Source organism: Arachis hypogaea, chromosome 4 (genome assembly GCF_003086295.3).
Source record: "Arachis hypogaea cultivar Tifrunner chromosome 4, arahy.Tifrunner.gnm2.J5K5, whole genome shotgun sequence".
Taxonomy (NCBI): Eukaryota; Viridiplantae; Streptophyta; class Magnoliopsida; order Fabales; family Fabaceae; genus Arachis; species Arachis hypogaea.
This window is the reverse complement of record NC_092039.1, coordinates 106,320,256-106,339,011: the sequence shown is the minus strand read 5'-3', so window position 1 is coordinate 106,339,011 and position 18,756 is coordinate 106,320,256. Positions and strand designations below refer to the sequence as shown.

Here is an 18,756-nt window from a genome sequence, read left to right as displayed (position 1 = left end):
GTAATTATTATGATTGTAGATATATATCAGCATGTGAAGCTTCATGGAAATTGTTTGATTATCCTATTCAAATGAATGAACCAGCAATAATAAGATTGTCATTCCATTTTCCTGATGATATGCCAATTGTCTACAAAGATACTGATACAATTCAGTCGGTTGTTGAGACTTCTTTTTTCAAGAAATCTATGTTGATTGGATGGTTCAAAGTAAATGAAGACCATAATGATGCAAGAAATTTGACTTATTCTGAATTTCCAACAAAATATGTTTGGAATAGAGAGCATCATATGTGGACTTATAGAAAGCAAAACTAGCCGTAGGAAGGATATCTCATATACCACCAATAAATAAAAAAGATTACTATCTAAGGCTACTTTTGAACATTCAAAAAGGATGCACGAGTTTTAGTGATCTAAGAATAGTTGATGATGTGGTTTATAACTCCTTCAAAAATGCATGTTATGCACTAGGATTATTGTAAGATGACAGAGAATTCATTGATGCAATCTCTGAAGTAGGAACATGGCACTCTACAACTTTTTTAAGGAGACTTTTTGTTGTTTAATCAACATCAAATAACATGAGTAGACCAGAATTTGTTTAGCAAAAGACTTGGAACATTTCCTCTGACGACGTACTATATGAACAAAGAAGATTACTGCAAATAGAAGGTAACTATAGTCTATCATAAAAAAATTTTTTCTTGGTAGAATTCAATTTACCATATAATTATAACAAAAACATTGGATAAGAAATTTTAAGAGTGATTTTCTAGAACAAAATACCTTTCTTGGAGTAAAATTATCATACATATAGCAAAATTGTTTATTGGCGTTCACTTTAACTTTTTCTCTTTCTCTGATAATATTTAGGAAATATAATAAAACATAATATATTCAAAACTATTACTCAAAAATTGGAATATATATATATATATATATATATATATATATATTAGTTTCGATGATTAACAAACAAGGAGTGTTATTTATCATTCAACAATACATTTCAGACTTTTTTTGCCAGAAACTTATTTAATAATTTTTTAAATAATTGTTATTTTAAATTAAAAAAATACAGATTTAATGATGTCAAAAGTCCAAATAAAAGATATTGCACTTGCAAAAATTAAAGATTTGCTCTGGTCAAATGACAAGTCACTGAATGAATATTGTGGAATGCCATATCTTTTACAAAATTTGATGTCCAGCTTAGAAGACATAATTATAATGGAAGAGTTGAAATTTGACGTTAATGCTCTTGCGAGTGAACTAGGTGGGTATTTAGAAAAGCTAACTGATAAGCAGAAATTTGCATACGATCAAATAATCACTGCTATTCGCGGTAATATGGGTGGACTTTTCTTCTTATATGGTCAAGGTAGTTGTAGAAAAATATTCTTATGGTCAACTATATCATACTCAATTAGGTCTAATGGAGGTATAGTTTTAAATGTTGCTTCGAATGGGATTGCTGCACTTCTGTTGCCTAATGGAAGAACTGCACATTCAAGGTTTAAAATTCCTTTGACCATAAATGAAGATTCTTTGTGTAACATTAAACAGGAAAGTCCTCTTGCAAGATTAATAACTATGGCCAAATTAATCATATGGGATGAAACTCCAATTATAAGTAAGTATTGTTATGAAGCTTTAAACAAAGGCCTCAGAGACATCATGAGGTGCTCAGAGTCGTATAATGCTCATTTACCATTTAGAGATAAAGTTGTTGTTCTCGAAGGAGATTTTAGACAAATTTTACCTGTGATTCTCAGAGGTTCAAGGCAAGATACAAGGTTGCGAGAACCGGACCGGTCAATAAACCGGTAAAGCTACTGGTTCACTGGTTCAATGGTTCGACCGGAGTTCAACCGGGGTTCAACCGGTTTAATTAAATATTAAATAAAATTATTAAAATATATATAATTTTAAACAGATATATTCATCCTATAATTTTTTACCAGTTCTGGGTTTCATGCTTTGTAAAACCAAAATAAAGAAACTCTTCATCACAAATCATAATTAACAACCACTCAGACTTAATCCAAAAAATATCAAATTATTCCAAAATCATTCTAACAAATAACTCAGAATAATTATAATCAACAAAAATAAAATAAAAAATAAAAATAGCAACTCATAATGGTTACAATCAACCAAAAAAAATGCAACAGCAACAAAAGTTCTGTCCAGAAATCAGACTCCAAATTCAACAAGAGAGCAATTCAGAATCTGAGGATCATTATAATCAACTCCAATTTCATAAACATTGGCAACTCAGAATAAAATAACAAATTCACAAAATCAGTAACACAATATCTGAGGATCAACAACAAATTCTTTCCAGAAAATTTAACAAAATAAGCACAAATTAACAAAATCAGTAACTCAGAATGACAAACCCTAAATTAGCAACTCAATTATTAACAGTAAAACCAGCAAACAGAGCAAACTGAAAACTGATTGTGATTATTAGGAAAACTGGAAACTGATTGTGATTATTATGTTGTTGTGATTGATCATTTTGTAAGTGTTTCATCTAAATTCAGAATGCCACCAACCCAGAATCCAGACCAAATATCAATTCATAGTTTATAGTTCATACAATTCAAGAACAGAGCATAGCAGAATTGAAGAGTGAAAAGATAAAAAAATTGAAGAACAGAGCAAAATTCAATATCAACTCATAGTTCATGGAATTGAAAAGATAAAAAAATTAAACGAGCAGAACAGAATTCTCAAATTCAACATACATCAAATTTATTCTCAAATTCAACATATAACAAATTTATTCAATATTTGATTAATCATATAAAAAACAAAAAAAATAAAAAAAAAAGACAGAACAGAAGAACCGAAGTCTAAAGATCAGAACTTACCCGCGACGGTGAGTGGTCCGCGACGGTGAGTGACCCGCGACGGTGAGTGGCCCTAGCTCCGGCGTTGGTTTCGGTTCAGGTTGGTTGTCCTTCCTCCTTCGTATGCAGGCATGCAGCAGCTCCAGGGGAAGAGGAAGACGACGGACGCTCGAGGAAGAAACAGCGTGCCTGCGACTGGTGAGTCTGAGAGCGAACAGGGGTCGGTGCGACGGACGGTACGGCGGCAATAGAGGCACAAGGCGGTGGTGGAGGGCTGGAGGCTAGGCTTGGTGGCAGGCTTCTTGGATTAGCAGATTAGGGCTGGCTCATCAATTCATCAGTCATCACGCGTTTTTACTTCTTAACTTTTTTTTTAAAAGCAAAACGGCGCTGTTTCATTATCAGGAGAGAAAACCGGTACCTGCAGAGACCGGGCCGGTTCACCCGGTTCACCGGTTAACCACCGGTTTGACCGGTTTTTTAACCGGTTTTTTGCAGAACGGTTCTGTTGGTGGACCGGACCGGTTAGGTGACCGGTTTCCAGTTGAACCGGCTGGTCCGGTCCGGTTTTCAGAACATTGGCAAGATATAATTTCAGTCTTCTATTAATTATTCATATTTGTGGCATAACTGTAAGGTTTTGAAGCTTATAAAAAATATGAGATTGTCACTAGGTGAAAAGAACAACATATAAGAATTTAGAAATTTTGCAGAATAGCTACTCAAAATTGGTGATAGTTTGGCTGGTGATACAACAGATGGTGAATCGATCATTCATATACCATCTGACATTTTGGTTAAGAACTCTAAGACAGCTTTGAATAACTTCATTGATTTTGTGTATCCAGATATGTTATCCAATTTATCCATTGAAAATTATTTCAAGGATAGAGCAATTCTTGCACTAACTCTGGATTGTGTTACTGATGTCAACAACAAGATGACTGCAGGGTTACTCGGACAAGAAAGAGTCCACTTAAATTCTGACTCCATGTGTGCCGAGGAGGGAAATATGGAATTTGAGTTAGATTCTTTCTTACCAGAGATTCTAAATGGAATTAATTGTTCAGGTCTACCACCACACAAGTTGATTGTGAAGGTTAGCGCTCCTGTTATGTTGCTGCGGAATATAGACCAAACTAATGGTTTGTGCAATGGAACGAGAATGCAAGTTAGAAGAATGGGAAACTATGTGATAGAATACAAGATTTTAACTGGTAACAAAGTTGGAAGTATTGTTCTTATCCCAAGATTGAATCTAATTCCAAATAACAAAACATTACTGGTCAGATTTCAAAGAAGACAATTCCCAATTATTATGTCATTTGCAATGACAATAAATAAGTCTCAGGGACAAACTCTATCAAAAGTTAGAGTATACATTCCAAGGCCAGTTTTCACCTATGGTCAATTGTATGTTGCATTATTAAGAGTAACGAGTAAAGATGGTTTGCGAGTGCTGTTGCAAGATCACAGACACTTAAAAGATAACTGCACGATGAATGTGGTATGTAGAGAAGTTTTTGAGAGCTTATAATGAAAAGGTAATAACGAAATTTCTTAATTAAATTTATTAATTTATTAAAATTTATTACTATCAATTTAAAAAATTGACAAATTCTATGTGCTAATGGGTAATGCAATCTTATTGTACATTTATAGCGTGAGAATATTAAAATTATCATAAAAATTCATATTATTTTATTCTCCTGATAAATAATTTTATAATTACGTTAATCATATAATTTTGTTTACTAATAATGATATAGTATTATTTTAGGTATATATTTTGCAGGCATCAAAGGATAGTGTTGAGTTGTTATTTAGTGGGTCTAAATTATTTATTGTTTATTGGAGAACTTTCTGCATTAGAATTCTCTAATGATTTGTTGTTCATTTTCAGCTGATTTTGATATGTTCTTACACATATAATAATTTGTTGGTAGATTTAGGTATTACTAGATTATTTATTGTCACATTCAGTATATATGTTTGATTTATATTGAAGAAAGTAAATTACTAAAACCGGTTAATAATTATTTCAGAGTTAATACAATTAACACTAGATTAAAAAAAATAAACAATGTATAACTCATTACTTTTTTATTAGTCAAATTATTATAATTCAAATTAATCTTAACAAAATAATTTAAAATTATACTTTCAATTTTATCATATGTATGACACAGATAATTACACTTGTATACATTCTATCACAAGAACTTATTTGATATTTTTTAAAACACTTATTTAATATAATGTCAATTATATTTAGATTTAATTTGAATTGCATTAATTATTATAAAACATATTAAAACTTTAAAATTACATATTAAAAAAATCAAGAAAGTATCAATTTTGAAGGATGGCATCCATGGCAATTAATTAACATTTCCATTCCAACCCTTTTCTAAGAAGCCATGACAATGGACGACCCTGGGGGTAGAGTTAAAAATAAATCAAATTAGCTCATGAGCTAGTTTGAGTTCGACTCATTAATAATTTGATAAGCTAAATTTATGAGATGATGAGCTAAGCTTAAACCTAAAATTGAGCTTATAAATTAATATTAAATGAATCGAGTTTGAGTTTGGATAAGCTCATCTTATTAGCTCATGAGCTAACTCGATTATATATATATATATATATATATATATATATATAAAATTTTACATATATATTAATATTTTTAATTACTTAAAATTTTATAGTCATTTTTTATATATAATTTTGATATAGGACATAAATAAAAAATTTATAAAATTGATAGATAGACAATATATAAAATTTATATTTTTTAAATATTTTTTAATATATAAGTTATAATTTATTGATATAGAATTATGGATTATGTTCCTATTGTTTGAGCTAGCTCGTGAGCTCTCGTTGAGCTGAACTTATGCTTACAAAATAGGTTTGATTGTTAATGAGTCGAGACATAAACCAAACTTAATTTTTGTGAGACGAGCTTGAATTTGGTCTAACTCAATGCAGTTCGACTCACTTTTAACCCTAAGGTTGATAAAAAAGTTTGTATCATAATCTTTTAAGCATGGCGGAAACTTTGCAATCATATAATACAATATACACAAAAGTATTGAAGTTATGGCCGATCGACTTTTGAAATCTATTTTGGTTTTATACTAAAGCAAGGTACTACATAAAAGATTAAGACACATGCATGATTAAGGAAAAAAATTGTGTATACAAATGATCTTTAATCAAATTTCTAACTTAAAACTGATAATAACTCCATTGCTAATAGGGGTGGCCAAGGCAGAACGGGCCGATCCCCCTCCCACCCTCCAATCCGTTCTGCCTAGACTCGTGTCATAAAATGGGATGAATCGATCTATCTTACCAATTAAAATGGATTTAAAATGCTAATCCGTCTCATTTTTATAGTGGATTAACAGGACAGTGAGCTAGTCTATTTAATTTTTTTAAAAAATAAAATTTATTAAAATTAATAAAAAATAATAATTAAAAAATTAAGTATAAATAAAAAATAGACAAATTACAATATAATTTTTTTATCTTTTTTTAATTTTTAATTTCAATAAAATTGTTCAAAATAATATTTATCAATAGAATCATCTTTATTTTAAAAAATAAGTCATATAATTTAAGTATATATATGAAATTATAAAATAAAATAAATAAAGTTAATAACTAATAAAAATAATTGTTGAGTTAGTGAATAATGATAATATTTTTGGTGATGACAAATACAACTTTAGTTGGACTGATAACTTAAATGTGTTTTTGATGAATGGTTTAAGTGTAGCCCAATATAAAGAGCAAGCAACTCATTGTATGAAAATTTGGACAAAAGCATCAAATGCAAGCATCGGTCCAATACCTTTATGGATAGAATAGCTTCTAGCTAATGGTAGTGTTATGAAAATAGCAGTAGAGGATCAATATTTTTAGTAGAAAATATTTTTTACAAAGCTAAGAATAAAAATAGTACAATAGTCTCTTTTATTTGGAAGTCAATTTTTTGTTTTTAATGGAAGTGATGAAATAACTTCTAAAAAAGAAGTTATATTTTTCTACTGTTTCAAAAGTTTTCAATTAACTCCTCAAGAAGTTAAGAGCATTTCTCAAAATGGTACCAAACACGCATAATATAATTTTTTTATAATTGAAAAAAAAATTAAAGTTACTTTACAAATGGACTCTAAATCGATTCAAACTTTTACAAGTCAATCGTCCATATTAGATTGTGGGAAGATCTCACTAATTACTTCCCAAGTTACTAAATTGTTGGACATGCAACAATCTAGTAATGTTCTTCCGTACTATGGTAATTTACTGCCTATAAGATGTACAATTTTACTACATATTTAAGTTTTTTTTACAGCCAAATTTATTGGAAGAAGGGACAAAAGTCTACTTGAAAGTTCATACGCTGGACATGATTACACTTCAATTATTTAATAAGTCATGAGTGCACACTATTTATATACTCTGGCAGACACAGTATTTTTCGTGTTTATTTTCTTAAGGAAGAAGGGACAAAAATATACGCTGGATACAATTACACTTCATTCATTTAAAGACGCCACATGCCGATGGCCAAAAGGGTAAATGTGTTCGTCAAAGTGTATAAATGGTGTGCACGCGTGACTCATTAAATGATTGAAGTGTAATCGTGTCCAGCGTGTGAACTTTCAGGTGTACTTTTGTCCCTTCTTCCTTTAATTATATTGGATCAAACTTAACAAAAATCAATTTTATTAGTAAGAGCGTGTAAATCGTTCCAACTCCCGACAATATCGCGCGCTTCTTCTTTTTCTTCGCACTCCTTTTTTTTGCGTTCTTTCTCCTCTACATACAGTTGCTGCATTTTTCTTTTCTTTTTCTCTTCGTCTTCCTGGTGATTTTTTGCAATATTATGTATTCTTTTTTTGTTTAATTTTTTTCTCTTTTTCTTGTTTTTATTCTTGTTAAAAAGGTAAAACAAGAAGAATTATAAGAATGTAAGACAAGAAAAAAAGATTGTAATACCCTCACTATCAGAATGACATGCTTCTGACTGTGCCACTCTGATAGCAAGAAGTATTATGATGACTTCATATACTTAATAATATAATAGGAGCCTTTGACTCGAAACCGTACTGCTGTTTCCTTTGAAAAAAAATGGAAAAATTACTTTATCTTGAAAACAAACAAGCATATACCAATATACATAACTTATTACTCAAGTAACTTATACATATTATATACATACAACTCATACAACTCATATCCCTCTTACAAAATTATAATACTAATGGCGAGGGAAGAATAATAATAACTAAATTAATACATCCATATCGCATAAACTAAACTCAACAACTCTTCATAAGCTTCTTCGTCCATTTTCTGAAAAGAAAAGTCTGTAAGGGGTGAGAACCTAACCACATGATCTCACCACGGATTTTCAAAATTTGTTATAAGAAGATATTTAATAAGAAAACTATTTTCAAACTCAGTGATTATCTTTATCTTATGAATATTTTGAAAAAAAACACCCGACATTTACTTATCCAAATTTAAAAGTTCTTTTCTTTAAATTATAAGAAAAAAACTCCAAAAATCAATAATACGCCATAATATAATCAAATGCAATCCCCTGACCCAGAACAGAATCAAGTCACGACGTCCTACCCAATATAATAACCAAACCTCGGCCCCGGTCCAAATATAATTAACCTCAACCTCAGGCCAAACATAATCAACTTTGGGCTCTAGCCCAAACATAATCAACTAAACTATCATCAAAGGTATCAATTCATTTACCATTACTCAATCACAAAACAGAACCAAACATAGACACAAATAATACAAGATAAACACATTTAATGAGCAGTTACAGCAAGTATTATAATTACCAGTTAATAACAGATAAACAATTAGGAAAACCAAAACAAATTCAAACCCAAACAAAACATATAAATGCATATGATGCATGCCTGTCCTATGACTGATGAGTCTCATCTAACGGTTATATAGCCAACCCGACAGGTCTTGGTAGCTAACCATGGACAGAAACACCCATTGCGGAGCATGTGGACCTGAGCCACAACCCCCTTGTTACTACCCGCTTAACCCATAGGAAGTGGAATAAACTACTACTGCTACTACTACCCAAGCGGGTGTTTAAAGACTCAACTTGAAGCAAGTAGAATAATCCACTACTACTGCTACTACCCAGGCGTCACATTCATTGACCTGGAGCAAGCGAGACGAACCACAATTCTTGCTACTGCCTAGGTATCTCAATCAAATTCAATTTTATTTTCACATTCATTCTCATCATACATCTTATTACTTTCTTCAATAATTCAGATTTAAAACATAATTCATTCTTTTCTAAATAAATCAAACTCCACAACGTAACCCTTTTCTTAATAACTCCAAAAATCAAATTTTAAAATCCTTAAAAATCTAAATCTTTCTAAATAACCATTTTAAATGAAGTCTCCAATTTTTATAAAAATTTGGGTAGCATCTCCTTTAAAATTCAGACTATGCCACCTTTACAGATCCCAACAAAACCACATTTTCCAACACGTTCCCAACTAGCTTCAAATATCAAATCCTTTCCAAAATCACACAAAATTCCAGTTTTCAATCTTTTCTAAAGTCAAACATTTTCAAAATTAAACTATATTCCAACATTATACCTCTTCCAGTAATTCAAGGAAAATCAATTCAACAATGACCAATTTAACAATCCAGAACAGCAAGTCAGAATAACCAGCTTCCTCAATAATTCAATAAATCAATCAAATAAATAATCACATCCATCCAAACAGTTCAATTCAATTCATAAGACTCACTTAATTATAAAAAATATATTTTTCATACTATTATCGACTTATAACAACTCTTGAAAATAAAATGAATTTAAGAAAATGTCCCTATCTCAACTCGTCGAAACTCGAAAGCTATACAGCGTGTCAAAGACCCCTTTTTCTGGCCCGCAACAGCGGTAGCCATCTAACACCACATACAGTCTCAGTAACTTCGACCCGAGAAATAACCAAGAACTGAGCAACAGTAGTTCCATTAGTTGATTCCGGCGACAACCGTGCCATACCCGGTGACCAGAATTGCGGCGGACAAGGTAGAAAAAATCGAGATTTTACGTGAAATCGAAAAAGTAAATAAAAAACGTAAAACGTAAAATCTTAACAAGATTTAAATCGTAAAATCGTCAGACTTAGTACAAATTTCGTAAAATCGATAAATTCATTTAAAATCGTAATATCGAAAGATTTTAAGAGTTAAATCGAGATTCTAGCTACTATGGCGGCGGAGCAACTCCAACAATAGCATACAGCTGAGCGACAACCTTCAACCACAACAACAGAAACCACAACAACAAAATCACTCCCCACCGTCACCTTCTCTCTCTCCCCGGCGCTTCCTTTGCCTCAGTCCAAATCGACAACAGCGACGGCGGCAGTTTCTCGTGGTAGCAGAGGAGTGTGGCGATGGTAGCACGAGACCTCCTCTGCTCCATCGCGTTCTGCTCCTCGTGTCTAGCTCTCTCTTCCGTGTTCAGCGGTGACAGATCTGGCGACAACGGGAGTCATGGCGGCGCAAAATGGAAGCACGAACGGTGGCTCGACAGTGGCAAGGAACGACGACGGAGTGACGACGCTGCTTCCTCTTCTTCATCACGAACTCGTCTCTCTCCTTCTCCTCTATTCGCGGTTCATGGTGGCGACGCAGGTGACGTGTTCGACAGCAGTGCTTCGGCGACTAGGCGTGGTGGCAGTATCTCCCCCTCCTCTCTTCTATCTTTCCCGTCGCAGCCTCACTCTTGTGTGTGTGTGTGTGTTGGTGTGAAGTGTGTGTTAGGTGAGGAGTGGGGTAAGAGACGTGAGTGGCGGTAAGGCGGTGGCTAGATTAGGGTTAGTGTCAATTAGGATTTTGATTTGGGAGTTAGGGTTTAGGTAGAGTAATAATTAAAAATAAAATTTAATTCAATAATAATATCTATAAAAATACAATTTTATTATCAACCTAAAATTTATTTTCAAAAATAATACTCTAATTCAATAATCAAAGAAAATAAAAAAAATCAACTTCCTTTATAATCATAAAATAAAGTTAAGAATCTAATTATTCAACTTAAAGTATATAAAATTCTTATTATTATTATTCAATTACTAAAGTTATAAATCATTAATAAGAAATTATTTAATTTATATATGAAATCTCTTAAAATATCATCTTAATTAAATATAATAAATCACAAATAAATTTATTATTAAATTTAAAAATTCTGAATCTTATAACGATGATGTTAACGAAGAAGATGATGAGAAATTTTGAATTATACAGAATTTATTAGAAAATAATACTAATTTTTTTTACAATAACACCGAAACTTCTTAATTTTGACACCGAAATTTAATTACGAAAATACAGCTTCTTTAATGCTGTATTTTGGTTTTTGCTTCTTATGATGATGATGATAATGATGATGCTATTTTTTTTACTTCTTATGATGATGATGATGATGCTGGAGGAAGAATAATGTTGTTGTTTTGAATTATTATTCTTTTTTTTACTATTTCTTCTCATATTAGACTTGAATAGACATGTTATAATCTTTTTTAGTTGAATGAATGTAAAAAATAAATTGCATAGTAAAAGATCATAAGATAGCATCGAAATTACTTAAATGAATATGTTTATAATATATTGCAATCTTATTTAGTTGAATGGATGTAGATTCACATTTATTGGATTAAATTCTTGTCAAAAAAAAAAACACTAAAATTTCTTAATTTTTAACACCAAAATATTACTACAAAAATACAGAAACTTCTTAATGTTGACACCAAAATTTTATCACAAACACATAAATGTCTTCTTATGATTCAATGAGGGTTTCTTTTCTTCCTCTACTTACTAACTAAAGATAATGAGAAGGAATATTCTAATTTGATGTTCTAATCTTGTTAGATAATCATGATGATCAAGATAATGAAAAATAAGAGAAGGAGGAGGAGGATGAGTTGTTTTGAATTGTTATTCTTTGGGTTAAGTACTGTTTTCGTTCCTAAAGTTTGGGGCGAAAATCAAATTCGTCTACGACCTTTTTTTGTTATTAAAATCATCCTCAACGTTATAAAATCATCATTTTTTATCCCAATTTTATTTTTTGACCAAATTACCCTTATCTATTAATAAAAAAATAAAAAATAAAAACAAAAACAAAAACAAAAAACACAGCTTCTTCCTTTTCTTCTTCAACTTCAACACTGCCACCCTCCTCCGCCCTCCCTTCGCACTCTCTCTCCTCTACTCCGCCACCAGCAACTCCATTCTTGACCCTTTAATGCCTTTCACTTCTTCCACTCTTTCCTTCACACTCCAACACCGCATCCAATTCCCCAACTATTACCTCCTCCTTCTACTCACCAACCACCATATCAACCCCCACCAAGTTGAATGTGTCTATTATTAGTTTATTACTACACAAACGCTTCTTGATTCTCAAGGGTTTAATGTTACTAGGCAGGTATGGCCTTGGATCAAGATTCAAGAAGCTGGGTTTTCTCACTGGCCTTGGATCTTGATATCCCCTTCCTTCTGCTCTTTGCAAACTTTCCCTTCCTCCCCCTCTCCCACCCAAAAAATCCCAATTCTTCTTCTCTCCTTCAGCAACAGCAACAACTAAATCTAGCAACAACAATTTTTTTTCTCTTCTTCACCAACAACAACAACAAATCCAGAAAATTCAACAATAACAAATTCAGCAAAATAAATCACTAAAAAATTTAAATTTGACAACAGTTCAACAATCCAAAATCAGCAACTACAGAAATTAAAAAGAATTAAAAATGATGTTTATGTTCTTAAATCTCAGCATGTCGAACACCGAAGCCGAGCACCACGAAGAGGAGGAGGCTCCCACCGGCGAGGACGAGGACACCGGAGCTCAGGTAGCTCCGATCGTCAGACTCGAAGAGGTCGCCATCTCGAATGGCGAAGAAAATAAAGATGCTATTCTCGATCTTAAATCCAAGCTATATCAATTTGATAAAGACGGGAATTAATGGAAGGAGCGAGGTGTTGGAACAGTGAAGTTCCTGAAGCACAAGGAAACTGGAAAGGTTCGCCTTCTCATGAGGCAATCTAAGACGCTCAAGATCTACGCCAATCATTTGATTCTACCTTTGATGAGTGTACAAGAGCACTCTGGGAACGAGAAATTATGTGTTTGGCATGCCAGAGACTTCGCCAATGGTGAATTGAAAGATGAAAGGGAAGGGTAAGAAGAAGGGGATGAGAGGGATGAGAGGGAAGAAACTGAAGAGATGCAGGATTTGGGTTCGAGTGGAGGGAAGGGGGGAGGGGGATGTTTTATTTTTTTAATATTATTTTATTAATTATAAAGGATAATTTGGTCAAAATAATAAAATTGAAGTAGTAAAAGACAATTTTATAACGTTTTGTAACGTTGATGATGATTTTAATAACAAAAAAAGGTCAGTGACGAATTTGATTTTCGCCCCAGACCTTAGGGACAAAAACAGTACTTAACCCTTATTCTTTCTTTTTTAGGAGTATGGCTTCTTATGTTAGACTTGAATGAACATGTATTACAATCTTATTTAATTGAATGAATATAAAAAGTAAATTGCATACTAAAAAATCATAAGATAACACCGAAATTACTTGAATGAACATGTTTATATTATATTAAAATCTTATTTAGTTAAATAAATGTAGGTTCATACTTATTATATTGATTTTTTTTTCAAAAAAAAAACACTAAAATTTTTTAATTTTGATACCAAAATATTGTTACAAAAATACAGAAATTTCTTTTTTAATCCTACATTTTTTACTTCTTATTCTTCTTTTTTTTTATTGCTCTTACTTCTTTTAAGATTATTGCTTTTCAATTAGATTTGAATACACACTTATTGGATTGAAATCTTACATGTGCAAAAATTAAAAAAAAAAAGAGGAAAAGGAAAGATTGTAATTTACATATAAAAAGAAAACAATAATAACAACGATAACGATAATGATAATGTTGGAAGAAAAGAAAAAAGAAAGAGAAGAATAAATTCAAATAAAAAAAAGAAAAAATGATGATGGTAATGACAATGACAATGATGAAAACAAAAAAAAATAAGAAAAAATTATTAGAAAAAAATAAAAAAATGATAACAGCAGCGCAATATAAAAAAAAAGAAAAAAAAAAGTGCATAAACGAAAAGCACATTATAACACATCTCTATTCATTGTTGGGTGCTATACATTAATACTCTCCATCCTAAATTCATTGTGGGATATAGCAAATGTTATGGCCTGGCCCAGGCCATTCGCGGGTCAACCCGACCCACTGATGACCCGACCCGAGCGGTCGGGCACGTCTAATCCCTTACGCGACCCGGACACGCGTCCTTGATAGCTCTCCATAGTAGCCATAAGGAAGCTTCGAGGAAGGTGGGCCTATCCTTGCAGGGCCCACCTCTGACACGGTATAAATGGGGAAGGACCTGCCCTTCCCCCAAGGTACGTCACCTTTTCCCACCTATCATTCTCCCCGCCTGCACACTAGCTGACTAGAGCGTCGGAGTGTCTTTGCAGGTGGCACCCCCTCTTCCCTTTCACAATGAGAGCTCGGCTACACGGCGAATCCGAACCCAGTACGACCGCGATTGAGGCGTTCTCAACCCCTCCAATAACCATCCGACCTGTCCGGCAACCGACCACCGAACATTGGCGCCGTCTGTGGGGACTGTCTTAATGGATGTTGTGCCGGGTCCCGGAGACCAAGGCCGAGGAGCCGGAGCGAAAGGGGCGGCCTCTGTCGCCTCACTAAGAGGACGGCAAAGGTCCCCACGACAACACACTGAACAGCACACGAGGACGCGACCCTTCGGAGGAACGGGCGGCGACAGCGCCATAATAATGCAGGAGCTACGTCACAGGGTCCAGAACCTGGAGCGACAACTGGCCGACCAGGAGCGTGACGGATGAACCACCGATCCCAGCTACACCCCATCCCCTGAAAGCCAAGAGAGAGACTCCCACCGAAGCCGTCTGCGACGCGCCTCCGCATCCCGAACGGAAGCGGAGAGCACCCGTGAAGAGTCCCCGATCCCGAGAAGGCGAAATGACACGATCATCTACTCTCGAGGCAGGGAAACGCGCCGCACAGCACGAGATCGCGAAGATGGGGAAGGGGGGTCCGAGAGGACACGACAACCCGTGATAATGGGCGCCACCCCATTCCACCGATCCATCCTCGAAGTCCGGTTGCCGAAACACTTCGACAAACCAACGGACATGAGGTACGATGGAACTCTAGACCCTCTAGAACACCTCACGGCCTTCGAAGCAAGGATGAATCTAGAGGGAGTAGGGGACGAGGTGAGGTGCCGAGCTTTCCCGGTAACCCTAGCGGGACCCGCGATCAGATGGTTTAACGGCCTCCCGCAAGGATCCATCTACGGGTTTTCGGACATCAGTCGTGCATTCCTGGCCCAGTTTACAACACGAATAGCAAAGGCGAAGCACCCGATCAACCTTCTGGGGATAACCCAGATACAGGGAGAGCCGACCAGAAAGTACCTCGATCGGTTCAACGATGAATGCTTGGAAATCGACGGCCTAACCGATTCGGTGGCCAGCCTTTGCCTGACGAATGGCCTCCTCAACGAGAACTTTCGAAAACACCTTACCACGAAACCAGTTTGGACGATGCACGAGATCCAGACGGTAGCCAAAGAGTATATAAATGACGAGGAAGTCAGCCGAGTCGTGGCTGCCAATAAATGGCAGTCCGGCTACAGCCAACCTCGGCAACAAGGTAACGGAGAAAGACTGAAGGAACAAACCAGGGAAGAGGCGCCAAGCAAGGCACCGAGGCCGTTCCCCCGGGTCGGAAAATTCACCAACTACACCCCGCTCACCCTTCCCATCATGGAAGTTTATCAGCAAATAGCCGAGAAAGGAATCCTGCCGAAGCCCCAACCACTCAAGGACCGCACGGGAGGAAACAAGAACCTCTATTGTGACTACCACAAAGGCTACGGTCACCAAACACAGGACTGCTTTGACCTGAAGGATGCACTAGAACAAGCGATAAGGGAAGGTAAGCTAGCAGCATTCTCCCATCTTATCAGGGAGCCGAGGAGGCGTTATCGCGACCAAGACGAAGAAGGCAAAACCCGTTCGGCAAAGCGGCGACAAGAGCCAGAAGACAGAGATCACAGCCTCACTGTGGTAAACGTGGTGACGGCCAAAAACGCCGCGCCAAGATCCCGATCGGCGCACAAGAAAGATGCTAAGGTCTTGGTGGTCTCCTCCTCGTTGGTGCGAAACTCTAAGAAGCCTCCATCCATTTCTTTCGGCCCGGAAGACCAATGGTTCGACGACGTCCCGGAAAACCCACCCATGGTCATCACGGCCAGAGTGGGAACCGGTCTCGTCAAACGCATCCTTGTCGACACAGGGGCTGACTCGAACATCATGTTCCACAACGTATTTGACGCACTGGGACTAAGGGACGCCGATCTGACGACTCACCAGCACGGGGTCATTGGATTGGGCGACCACTTCATCAAACCGGATGGAGTAATATCCCTGTCGATCTCAGTGGGACAGACTCAAGGCCGAAGATCGGCAATGGCCGAGTTCGTGATCCTCCGAGATTCCACCGCCTATAATATCATCTTGGGAAGGAAGACGATTAACGATGTTGAAGCGATAATCAACACGAAGCTGCTAGTCATGAAGTTCGTTACCGATGACGGATCTATAGGGTCCATAAGAGGAGACCTTGAGACGGCAGTCGCTTGCGACAATGCCAGCCTCTCCCTAAGGAAGAAATCCAAAGAGGCGTCAGGCGTGTTCCTAGCCGACCTGGATGCCAGAGTAGACGACAAACCCAGACCGGAACCAGAAGGGGACCTGGAAAAATTCATGATCGGCAACACGGAGGAAAAATTCACGTTCATCAACAAGAACCTCCCACATGAGTTGAAGGAGCCCTTGGTCGAAATGATAAGGGCCAATAGGGATTTGTTCGCTTGGACACCGGCCGACATGCCGGGCATAGACCCAAAAATTATGTCGCACCATCTGGCCGTCAAGCCGGAAACACGCCCGGTAGCCCAACGGAGGAGAAAGATGTCGACGGAGAGGACAGAGGAGGTGGCCAGGCAGACGGCCAGCCTCCTAGAAGCAGGTTTTATACGAGAAGTAGACTACTCGACGTGGCTCTCGAATGTAGTTCTAGTGAAAAAGCACAACGGCAAGTGGAGAATGTGCGTAGACTACTCTGACCTTAACAAAGCATGCCCTAAGGATTGTTTCCCCCTCCCTAACATAGACGCACTCGTCGATGCTGCGGCGGGCTACCGTTATCTAAGCTTCATGGACGCCTACTCCGGTTACAACCAGATACCGATGTACCGTCCAGACGAAGACAAGACGGCGTTCATAACGCCGGGGGGAACCTTCTGCTACAAGGTGATGCCATTCAGCCTAAAAAATGCAGGGTCAACATACCAAAGGCTGATGAACAGGATATTCCACGACCTCATAGGCAAGACAGTTGAAGTCTATGTGGACGACATCCTCGCGAAAACAATGCGACCGGACGACCTCCTGAATGATCTGGCAAATGTATTCGCGTCTCTCCGACAACACGGCATGAGGCTGAATCCCCTCAAATGTGCCTTCGCCATGGAAGCTGGAAAGTTCCTGGGATTCATGATAACTCAGAGAGGGGTAGAAGCCAACCCGGAGAAATGCCAAGCGATACTCCAGATGAAGAGCCCAGGTTGTATCAAGGACGTCCAAAGGTTGGCAGGGCGGCTGACCTCATTATCCCGTTTTCTCAGAGCATCGGCAACAAAGGCCTTACCGTTCTTTAACCTCATGAAGAAAGGGATAGCGTTCGAGTGGACACCCGCATGCGAGGAAGCCTTTCGGCACTTCAAGGAAATCCTGGCGGCACCCCCGGTTCTCGGGAAGCCAAAGGACGGGGAGCCATTATACCTATACCTCGCCATAACAGGAGAAGCCCTGGCCGCAGTTCTGGTGCGAGAAGAAGGGAGGATGCACGAGGGCACTGCAACAACACTCTGAAACTTTGGGGAGAAGGTAGCAGGAAGACAGAAGAAACGGGAGTATGCAAAAGTGCAGAAGTATAAAAAAGGAAGAAATGAAACTGACTGTTTAAAACTGCCTCCCAGGAAGCGCGAAAAACCTGGGGGCAAAATAGTCTTTGCAAATAGGGTTTTTCACCCCATTATGAGCATTCAATGCTCAGCACAAGGAACGAGGCGACGAAACGGCTGCTTATGCAACCAAGAGACACGCGCATTAGGGGCATGTCCCTCCCACGGGTGGCTGACCTGATGGAATGAACGAAACGCGAGACGACACGCCATTGATAGCTCCCACGACTACCACTGGCGCGTGGGGGCACTGTTATGGCCTGGCCCAGGCCACTCGCGGGTCAACCTGACCCACTGATGACCCGACCCGAGCGGTCGGGCACGTCTAATCCCTTACGCGACCCGGACACGCGTCCTTGATAGCTCTCCACAGCAGCCATAAGGAAGCTTCGAGGAAGGTGGGCCTATCCTTGCAGGGCCCACCTCTGATACGGTATAAATGGGGAAGGACCTGCCCTTCCCCCAAGGTACGTCACCTTTTCCCACCTATCATTCTTCCCGCCTGCACACTAGCTGACTAGAGCGTCGGAGTGTCTTTGCAGGTGGCACCCCCTCTTCCCTTTCACAACGAGAGCTCGGCTACACGGCGAATTCGAACCCAATACGACCGCGATTGAGGCGTTCTCACCCCCTCCAATAACCATCCGACCTGTCCGGCAACCGACCACCGAACAGCAAACT

General features: G+C 37.4%; 2 protein-coding genes across 2 annotated transcripts; both read left to right on the top strand.

The window, feature by feature from the left end:
- Nucleotides 1-1,232: 1,232 nt before the first annotated feature.
- LOC112795127 (ATP-dependent DNA helicase PIF1-like) lies at nt 1,233-4,397 on the top strand. The gene is made up of 4 exons (XM_025837078.1): nt 1,233-1,816; nt 2,990-3,058; nt 3,241-3,426; nt 3,599-4,397. Exons 1-4 carry the CDS (start codon nt 1,233-1,235, stop codon nt 4,395-4,397), a joined length of 1,638 nt encoding a protein of 545 aa, XP_025692863.1.
- Nucleotides 4,398-15,103: 10,706 nt separating this feature from the next.
- Nucleotides 15,104-17,983, top strand: LOC140184196 (uncharacterized). The gene is made up of 2 exons (XM_072234503.1): nt 15,104-17,362; nt 17,780-17,983. Exons 1-2 carry the CDS (start codon nt 15,104-15,106, stop codon nt 17,981-17,983), a joined length of 2,463 nt encoding a protein of 820 aa, XP_072090604.1.
- The last annotated feature ends 773 nt before the right edge of the window (nt 17,984-18,756 follow it).

Bases quoted from the DNA above. Each gene is read 5' to 3' on its own strand.
- LOC112795127 (XM_025837078.1), top strand. From the start codon at position 1,233: ATGGAAGAGTTGAAATTTGACGTTAATGCTCTTGCGAGTGAACTAGGT. The intron at 1,817-2,989 runs GTCAATAAACCG...CTTCGTATGCAG, and splicing joins AGGTTGCGAGAACCGGACCG to GCATGCAGCAGCTCCAGGGG. The intron at 3,059-3,240 runs GTGAGTCTGAGA...TTTTTTTAAAAG, and splicing joins AAACAGCGTGCCTGCGACTG to CAAAACGGCGCTGTTTCATT.
- LOC140184196 (XM_072234503.1), top strand. From the start codon at position 15,104: ATGGGCGCCACCCCATTCCACCGATCCATCCTCGAAGTCCGGTTGCCG. The intron at 17,363-17,779 runs GTGATGCCATTC...AACCTCATGAAG, and splicing joins GGGGAACCTTCTGCTACAAG to AAAGGGATAGCGTTCGAGTG.